At 22.9% G+C, this 10,860-nt stretch overlaps 2 protein-coding genes across 2 annotated transcripts; one reads left to right on the top strand and one right to left on the bottom strand.

Moving 5' to 3' along the window:
* The first annotated feature begins 1,713 nt into the window (after nt 1–1,713).
* Nucleotides 1,714–4,195, top strand: LOC100870831 (pyrimidodiazepine synthase). Its single transcript, XM_086902983.1, has 7 exons — nt 1,714–2,190; nt 2,273–2,482; nt 2,922–3,079; nt 3,155–3,319; nt 3,447–3,579; nt 3,655–3,770; nt 3,874–4,195. Exons 2-7 carry the CDS (start codon nt 2,458–2,460, stop codon nt 3,994–3,996), a joined length of 720 nt encoding a protein of 239 aa, XP_086759109.1. The 5' UTR covers nt 1,714–2,190; nt 2,273–2,457; the 3' UTR covers nt 3,997–4,195.
* Nucleotides 3,568–10,827, bottom strand: MED23 (mediator complex subunit 23). Its single transcript, XM_003695238.4, has 11 exons — nt 10,555–10,827; nt 9,908–10,152; nt 9,704–9,836; nt 9,463–9,645; nt 9,111–9,395; nt 6,892–9,034; nt 6,538–6,777; nt 6,313–6,472; nt 5,964–6,251; nt 4,781–4,987; nt 3,568–4,700 (listed from the first exon to the last, which is right to left on the bottom strand). Exons 1-11 carry the CDS (start codon nt 10,597–10,599, stop codon nt 4,562–4,564), a joined length of 4,068 nt encoding a protein of 1,355 aa, XP_003695286.2. The 5' UTR covers nt 10,600–10,827; the 3' UTR covers nt 3,568–4,561.
* Nucleotides 10,828–10,860: the final 33 nt, after the last annotated feature.

Here is a 10,860-nt window from a genome sequence, read left to right on the forward strand (position 1 = left end):
TTTTGATTCTTTAACTATATTTTTAAGAGAATTTTTTTATGCTTCAGAATATCAGGTTGCATAAATTTTTTTTAATTTTCTAATAATCAACTTACAATAAGAGCCTTCCAATTTTCTTGAAAAACATAATTTTTTCTTTTAATCTTTTTCTTTTTATCATGATACAAAAAAAAATACTTTTGTCATATAAGACAAAATTAATATATTAATAACAAATAGATTTTAGAGTAGAACTACGCTAAATAATAAAATAAAATATTTACTGTTTACAAAATAATAAAAATTTAATAAAAATATATTTTTTTTAATTAATTTAATAAAAAGTTTTTCTATCATAATAATCTTGAAAATCTTATATTCTATTTTCATTAAAGAAGGAAATTATTAAAAGAAATAAATAAATATTTTGTTTTTATTTTTGAAGAAAAATTGTTAAAAGAAATAAATTAAATATTTTTATTTTTGATAATTATTTTGATATAGATTAGCAGTTTTTCTTAATTTTGATATTTCATTAGTTTCTTTTAAATAATTTCATTTTATTAAAATAAGAAATCAATTGAATATACTTTTTATCATTTATAAAAAAAAATCATTATTATTAAATAAAATTTCATCTATATATGTCTTATATTTCATGAATTGTAACGAGCTTGAAATATTTTAACCTCAATCAATATCAAATTTAAGTATTTCAAAATTATCTCTTGTTAATATCTATTTATAAGAGCTAGATATAAATCTAAGTAATAATATAGTAATGATATAGTTTTTCCATTTATTTTAAGTACGAATGAACAGTTAATAAATATACCAATTGCATGTGACGTAACTTATTTAAGGTGTACAAACATACACATATAGACGAAATTCTATGTATAGTAATAATCTTTTTTTATAAATATTTCGAAAATTAAGTTGAGTGGTGATTATATATATTAGAAAAAGTTGTTCAAAATATTGATTTATATACAATTTAAAATTCATTCAAAAACCATCAAAATTAATAATAAAATCTTTTTTTAGATATCAAAAAAAAAATTTTTTTTTCATTTCATCATATAAAGCAAAAGATTAGCAAATTATAAATAAATTATAAATAATATAAAATAATGGTATTTAGGATTTTTATATCAAAATAAATAAAGATTAGTATAAAAATGTCAGTTAAAGCACGATACACATGAGTGATTTTTTTATTGCGCGATATCACTGTACATTTTTATTTTCTCAATTAAAAAAACGCAGGCAAATTACTATAACGATATCGCAAAGAAAAATATTGTTCATGAGTGTAAAACTTAAAAATTATTTAAATTATAAATAATTTAAGTTTGCGTTAGGTGAAGTAAGATAAAATTGTTTTATCTAAATTTAAATTATTTATTTATCAACATTTTTATATACTATCTTTAGTATTTGATTTGAAGAATAAAAAATCAAATCGCCAAATATATATATTAACATCCTATATATTCATAATAAATTTAATTTCATAATATAAAAATAGATATTGTATCAAGTGAGTAAAATGAATAAAATAATATTATTAAAATATTATTTGTATTGATATTTAATTTTTATTTTCATTTTGTTAATCATATATTTCGAAAAAGATTAACAACATTAAAATACATTGCTTCATTAAAAATTTAAGTTGCTATTAGAATAAAATTTGCTATATTTTTACCTATATTAATGCTATATTAATTTATACTGTATACTTTATCAATTTGACATCAGAATATCTTTCTGCGCAGACTCTATTCGATTTCTGTCTTTAATTTGCAATTTCTCATATGAATAAAATTTGATATATTTTTCTTGTCAGTCTATTATTAAATATAATAGAATATAACAGATCTTATTTCAAACCTATAATCTTTTTAATGATAAACATTTGTAACAAAGTTTTGAAAAAGCTGTTATTCTCAAGTTTAACTAAGATATAAATATTTTTAAAGTAATATTTTGTTGAACGATTTATTATCTTATTTATATTTTATAATTTTATAATTTTTTTATAATTTCTTTTATTATTTAAAAAATAAAATATTTAAATATTATAAAATAACGCTATTTCTAAATTCAATTCGATCAATCAACATTTGATCATGCGCAGATGTGACCTAGTTTCTTTGAAAAAAAAATACATTAGAAAGAAACTATCCATCTATGAAATTGTTATTGGTAATACAAATTTTGATATCATGATATCATCAGTTTTGAAAATGTGAAAATTGTGAAATTACGGCTTTTATTAATTTTTTAGAATTTCAGTCACGCATCATTTACAAAAACATATTAATATATATATTACATACAATACGTGGTTACAAATAATCATATATTGATATTTTACTGATTAATTAAAATACAATTATCATTTCAAATATTTCGAAATATATTATCTATTTTCTTGTTAGACACAAGTCTACTAAAAACATACTAACTATTATGAGTAACTTACATCTTGGACCTGGTAAGTTCATTCATAATTATAACATAATTATTAGAAATTTTATTTTTCTTTTTAATGAAACAAATAATGTTTTCAATAGAATGAATTATTGTATTTCTTTGTTCTAAATAATTTTTTCATAAATTAATTATTATAAATTTACATTAAAATTAAAAATCTAATCTTGTATTATTATTATTTATTATAATATAATATAATTATAATATATTATTATAATATAATATAAAATTTTGTAATTTTCAGCTTATTAGTATTAAACACATACTTTTTCAATAAAAATAGAAATTATTTTATTAATATGTATTTATATAAGTAATTATAAGTTTGAAATTTTTTACAAATGTAATTTTTATTATATAAGAAGAAAAATTATATATAAATTATATATATTATAAAATTATTTTATTTAAAAGATAATTATATTTGATATAACTTATAGATTCTCAAAAACCACCAGAAGTAAAAGGACAAGTTCGTTTATATGGTATGAAATATTGTCCTTTTACACATCGAATTCGATTAATACTTTCTTATAAAAAAATTCCCCATGATAATGTTAATATTAATATCAAAAACAAACCAAAATGGTATTTAGAAGTATGTATTAATTTTATATCTTATATTATTAAATTTATATAATATATAATATATTATATATAATAATTTTTTTAGATTCATCCAGAGGGCAAAGTACCAGCACTTGTTGATGTTAATGGTAAAGTAATTGTTGATTCAGTAGTAATAGCAAATTATTTAGACGAAAAATATGGTGAGCCTTCTTTATATCATAATGAAACAAAAGTTCGTGATATAGAACTTTTAGATCATTATTCCAAGGTAAAAAACAATTAATGCATATTTATATTAATTTTCTAATAAAGATAATTTCAAATAATTATTTAATATTTATAATATTTATTTTCTTCACTTTTTATTCTGAATATAAAAATTTTGTGATTTTCAGCTTATTAGTATTTTTTCAAATTGTATTCATGGTAATGATAGCAGACCAATCAATGAAATTATTACTGAAATTTCATCTCTATTAGTAGAATTTGAGGAAGAATTAAAAACTCGTGGGACAGTTTATTTTGGAGGTTTTATATTAATTTTTAATTACAAATAATGAAAAATTGAGAAAATATTTGATTTTGTTTTTAATATATTATTAGGAACACAACCTGGTATGTTAGATATATTGATGTGGCCATGGGTTGAGCGACGGAAGTCTTTATCTTTAATTTATGAAGAACCCACCCATTTTAATGATGGAAATTTCTCTCATTTAGTAAGTTTATATTTATAAAAGATAGTAAATATTTATAAAAAATAATTTTATTTATTAAAATACAAATTGAATTTATTTATTTTTAATTATGAATGTATTTTAGATGAAATGGATGCAAGAAATGAAAGCACAACCATTTATACAAGAAAATGAATGTTCACATGAAAAGTTTGCTCAGTTAGTCAAAGATTTGAAAACAGGAAATGTTGATTTTGATAAACTTTAAATCTTTCATTACATGTACTTATGTGCATATGTTGATACATAATAATTTAAGTCTTGAATATAATTACAAGTTTGGAGTATTAGAATAATAATCATTTAATGAAATTTATTATGGTTAATCTTAAAATATATCTGATCGTATTAATTTGTAAATAGAAATTGTTATTCTATAAATAATCATAAAACTCTGAGCTTTATAACTCATGTCTTCTATTATGACAATATACGCTAATAAGTCTGTTTAAAATATTAATATTGCTTTGTCAGATGTGTGAAAAATATGTTGTGATAAACATTATAAATATACTCTTTAGACAAAGCAACTTAAATTCCTTTCATACTTTATTAAAATATTTTATTTTGGATTTATATGCATATTTTATCTTATGAAATGAAGATCAAGTTTTTTTTTAAATAATATATAACATATTTAGTCTTGATATGTAAAAAATACATTTTCAAATATAAAATTTAAATAATGATTTTCATAATTAATATTTCACATACTTATAACGCAATATTTATATAGATAGCTCTATATTACTAATAATATTAGGAAGAATATCTCAGGAAGATTGAATTTCATCTATATTTATATGAGCAATAAATCGTAATCTCATTTGTAATGCTGGTCTTAATCTTCGTATAACACATTCCACTTCATTTTTTGTCATATCACCAACAAACATGTATTTTATATGATATCTATATAGTTAAGATTAAGGAGAATATAAATACATTACTGAACAATTATTTGAAAATTTGAAAAAAATTTAAAAGGATACAATAAATCACAAACTGGATCCATATACTGTAAATGATTTTGAAGTCGATCAACTTGTTCAAGCATTTCATATAAGCAAACTGTTAATTCTACAACACAGTGTGGCCTTTCAGCATTAAATCTTGCTAAAGTTGGTCCAATTAAATGACAAGCATATATTAATTGTTCTTCACTATTTACAACTGGTTGAAGTTTTTCTTTGATAAATCTAAATAAGATGATATTTTATATTATAATTAATTAAAATAGTATATATATACACATAGACTATATTATATTCATTAAATTATATATATAATATATATAGGTTATATATATTATATTCATGAGACATCTTTGGAAGATTTCTAAAATAAAAATAAACGTAAAAACTAATATACAAAAATTGAGATTTATTTATTAAATTATAAGCAATTAAAATTTGCATTAAATATAGAAGAAATAGAAATAGATATATATATAAAAACTTTCCTTCATATCATGTATTATATGTTTATGTTATATAATATCTTTTTATAACTTTTATAACTCTTTTTATAATTTAAAAAATGCTTATAAATTTAATAAATAAATTTCAATCGACATTTTTTGACATTTTTGCACAGCAATTATTTATATTGTGTATTTATTAAGAATCATAAATATGTAAAATATATTAACATTCTACATATACATATACATATATAATAGATTCTGAAACTTCTAATAATTTGAAATTCAAATAAAAAATTAAAAAAAAATTCAGTTTTGAAATTTGCAGAAAAATTCGAAAGTTGAATAACGAGAATATAATGAAATATTTTAGAAAAATTTTTAAAAAATAGATAAAAACAAATAATATTGGGTAAATATTTCTCCAAAAAAAAATTATATAGTGCTAAAATGTTAATTATAATTCTCAAGTGATGAATTATAGATAAAAATAATTATTTAATTGATTGTAAAATATTTTTATATGTATTATTATAAATAAAAAGATTCAATTATTTTTATTTTGTTAATATCTTTTGAAATAGATATTTAAAATATTATATATTTGTAAATTTTAGAGATATGAAACAAATTAGTTTAATTTATATTATTTCATATGAAGAAATAATTAAAATAACTAAAATATTGCATCAACTTTTGGAATAAATTGCATTCAAAATTTGAGAATCTATTATATTCTAATTTAAACTTACTGAGGCATAGTAGTTATTTGTCCAACACCAGCATGATGCCATACAGAATGTGCCAAAGCCAACATATAACTGTATTTATTTTCCAATAAACTATTATGTGTGTTATTAAAATTAAACATTTGAAATGGAGTTAAATTATTATATTGCCAACTAGCTAATCCTGGACTGCTAATAGTTTCTACTAATCGATCATGAAGTGCTGACCAATAACATTCTGGTAAAGCAGCCAATAATAAACCAACACAATTTATCCATAGATGAATTTCATCCGATGGTATCACTGTATACCTAATAGTATAAGTATAAAATTAAAAAAGAAATTAAGTATAAAATAAAATTTTAATCTTACCCTTTTGCAACTACATCTAACAATGAGTTGGCAACTATATTTGGTGCAACAGGAACAGCCATAAGTTCAACACATGTAACATATAATGCATGTGCAGCAGGATTGGGAAATTCATTAAATCTCCAATCAGTAGCAGGAAAATGTGCTGTACCTGACATTGCTGAAAAATTAATTATTTTTAAAAAATTATAATTTAAAAAATACTAATTGATAAAAATTATTTACTTTCTACAATTCTTCGCACTAAACGAATATAATAATCCAATTCAGGCATCCATGAAACAACATCATCAGAAGATCGAGTCATATACATTTGATAAGCTTCTGAAAGTGCCCATCCTGGTGCTCTAATTTCTCTCAAAGAACCCAAAACAGCTGATACTAAACGTCGTTTTAAAGGTGGTCTATCTCTTAATTTACGTTCATAATAATGTAATGTATTATAAAGATATGTAACAGGTCGATCTAAAAAAAAAATAAAATATAATCAAATTTATTAAATATAAAATTAATATAAAACTATTATTATGCTATTCTATTATTATGCTCAATAAGAAATATATATATATATATATATACCATGAAATTTATATAAACATCCCAAATGTTCTAGAAGTGTTTCTAAACTTTTTGATACAGCTGGAATTTCCAAATATCTATGTACAACGATATCAAAAACCGGTAAAAATCGTAAGCATACATTTCCAAAATAAACAGGTAAACTCTGATATTGACTAGGTCCTCCACTAGTTTGTTCCATAATACCTTCTGGAGCAAACTTTTCTGGAAACTTTCTATGAAATGCAAGATGTTTTTCATGCCAGTTTGATTGTTTCCAATGTTCTGGAGAATTTTCTTTTACAAATTCTTGAGCTCTATTTCTAAATTCAATGGCTTTCAATAATAATAATTGGATTATAAAAAAACATACTTGAGCATCACTACCTTCATGAGTTCTTAACACTAGGCAAAGAATTAATCTATCAATAGTTACAATGTTATATTTCCATATCATGTCGTTAACTGTATCAACACATTTATTCACATGTTGTCCACCTACACTATTAGCAAATTCAAACACAAGATAATCACAGAATTTTCGAAGATGAGCCGACAAAGCTCGAGCTCCAATTCTTTCTAAGATTTTATATGCAATTGGACTAATTCGATCAGTTTCAAAAATTATCTTCCACAAAAGACATAAAAATAGAGGTGGTGTACCTGGGACAGAAAAGTGTGCTATTATGTCATTTTCGTTACTCATAGAAGCCCAATTTCGATATTCTTCCTCTACTGCTTTCTTAATTTGTTGCTTGTTTTCTTTTGGTACACTGTTTTGTTGGAAGAATTCACTTAATACTGGAGGGAAACATTGAAGAGTGTGATTAGCCCATGAATGTGGGGTATTTAGCATGATTGTGTTTAATAATTCTTTACACCATGTACCACTATGACTATCTGATCCTGTTCCTGTAACATGCATAGAGCGTGCTAGTGTTAATACCAAAGCTCTGTTTAATTCCTCAGATTCTGCTGATACAAGAGTTTTAGGTTCTGATAAAAATCGAGATAATTGTGGTTGCACTTCAGCAGATCCTAATCCAGTAATTAAACGAAGAGCAGTACTTTCCACACATAAATGAAGTTGTGTTTGATTTGTCTGTGGCACAGCTGCAAGACTATGTAAATGAGATAAAAGTTGTACTCTGTAATGTGGTTGTATATGATGCATTCTGTAACTAAACATTTCTAATAATGTATACAATGTTCCCCATGCATGAGATTTGAAAACTGTTGGAAGTAATTGACTGATGAAACCTTTGATGCCCAGACTTTCAATTTCAGTATATACAAGTAATCTACTGTAAGTTTCAACTAGTGCTGGTGCTAATGCCATATTGCTTTTAGATTGTGCTGATTTTATAACATGAGTAACAATACTGTGTATTAGACTCATTTTTGAATGAACAGTTAACGAATCCAATATTGACATTGATAATGGTGTGGTTGGTCCACTTGCAAGAGCTGCATTATTTTGTAATGTTTGCATTGGCTGCTGTTGTTGACCTTTTTGAGTACCAAGTATAGTATCCACTAAAGCAGCCATTGGCCTGCCAAAATAATCTTGGTTTGTAGAATATGCATTACATAACAAAGCAATGCGATAATCTGAACCCATACATAAAGATGTATTAGGCATAACTAAATGTTGCAAAAATTCATGATGAAGTTTTAAAGTATGTGGTATTGGTCTATGAATGTTTGAATGTTCAGATTGAGCTTTCTTTAATAAATGTATCCATATACATGTAATAGCCATTTGATGAGTGCATAATGCCTGAGTATAATCCGGAACTGGTAAAGGTTCTTTTTCTGGATAAAGAAGATCGTACAGTTTTAATACTGGCAAAAAATTTGATAAAGGGTTTCTTTGAATACTTCCAGAAATGAATTGCAACAGAACCCACATTAAATGATCTCTTCCCTTTCTTAAATCTCTTCCTGCTAATTTATCGTGTATTGCCATTACGATACTCGGAAAACAGGCATATGAAAAAAGTACAAAATATATAAGTTGTGATGAAAGATGCAACCATACATAATGATTTGCAACAGTTCCATCAGTTCCTTCTGCTGGTAACGTTTCATTTTCTGCACGTTCCATAGCAAGAATAACAAGTTCAACTAATTGTTCTTCTAAAGCTATACAACGCTGTTTTTGCTAAAATAGTAACAATATAAAATTATTATCTAAATTATCATTGTCACTCTTCTGTTATTATAAATACAAAATATACCTGTTTTTGTAAGCCAAGCATTGAACACACCATATCCCTGCTATATGGTTGTTCTAACACATATCTAAGCAATCCTGTTTGAGGTTTAAGTAAATCTTCATCATAAGGCAAATTTCCTTTTAATGAAAATTTTAATGTTGTAGTATCAAGTACCCAAGGATTAATCAAATCTGCATATCCAGTATGTTCCACTACTGGTAACATTTTTGAATGTCCAACTATAGATACCATTTGCGCAGTATTACGAAAACTTTCGACAAAATTTGAAAGCAATTTTGCTAATTTCTATAAGAAATTTACATAAAATTTTATTAGATAGTAAAATATAATTTTCATTTGTAAAATAACATACCCAATGTGGCCAATTTTTACCATCAGGATAAGCCTTTTGAATTTCAGTTACAATAAAATAGCCTGGTAATAAACAAGCATTTCTATCAAAAATATATTCAAGTACATTTTCTAAAGCTTTTAATTGAGGTTGAATAGATGCATCTAATCTTGCTGGAATTGTTTGTGCTTTTTCTTTGCATCCCTTTAAAATAATAAATTGCAATTAATTTCAAATTTACACAAAATTTGCTAATACTTGCCTTCATTATTTCTCTGACACCTTTATAATCAACTCCTCCAATAATATGTCGAATAAGAACAAAACATTCAATCCAAAAATCTTCTAATTGATATTGAAGTTTATCACAATTTAATATACATTCACATACAAGTCTAAAATTATACATAATTAATATCATTCATAAAATTTTATAAATGAATTTTATTTTCAAATTTAAATATACCTTGCTGCTAAGACATTTGATGTAACTAAGTTTTCAAGTAATGACAATAATAATTGTAATCTTTTATGATTAGTCATTGCTGCTGCCATGGTTAAAAATTGTCTTACTGCATTTTCTTGTTGTTCTTTGGACAAATTTGACATAGTAGATGATAATTCTGTTTGCCATGCTGTTATTTTTTCATTTTCACTATTTGGATGATGCACCAAAACACAACTAAAAGCTTCTTCTATAGCTTCTACTTTCTATAATAATTTTACAAAATGATAAAAATAAAATATTATAACAATAATGATTATTTATTGTTATTTACCATTAATAACCATTAATAATAATATATTTGATGAAATCAAATAAATAATAATTGTTATTTTTGTTAATCTATTATCATAATTTTAATAAACCATAATTATAATTATAATTTTTTTAATATGGAATCATTCATATTTCAATAATTATATATATTAATTACATACATAAGTCTATATATAAAAGCTTTGATTTTAATTTCAACAATTTTTAGAAGATAAGATTAAAATTAAGTATAAAATAATAATTATAGATAAAATATAATACAAATACAATACAAATAAAATACAAACGAAAATAAAACAGATCAAAATATTAATATAAAAATATATACTTACTAAAATATCATTTACGATGCTTGTGATTTGAATTTCACTAGTCATTTTTTTTGTTAATAAATTTTATACTTTAATAGAAAAAGTCATAAAATATAAAGTTTAATTAAAGTTATATTAATTTTTTCCATACTTTTTTACAAGATTCATATATTTATTTAATATATAATGAAAATCAATCTTTAAACACAATTCTTAATTGTTTATGTTTGCATAACTATAGATAAGATTTTGTTCCATCGTTTGTCTTGTTAAATGTACATTTTAACATAACCTATATTGTATATAAAAAAAGTGTGATTATTAGTA

Source organism: Apis florea, unplaced genomic scaffold (genome assembly GCF_048593485.1).
Source record: "Apis florea isolate Af1SG1 unplaced genomic scaffold, ASM4859348v1 contig_2274_pilon, whole genome shotgun sequence".
In the NCBI taxonomy this organism is placed as follows: Eukaryota; Metazoa; Arthropoda; class Insecta; order Hymenoptera; family Apidae; genus Apis; species Apis florea.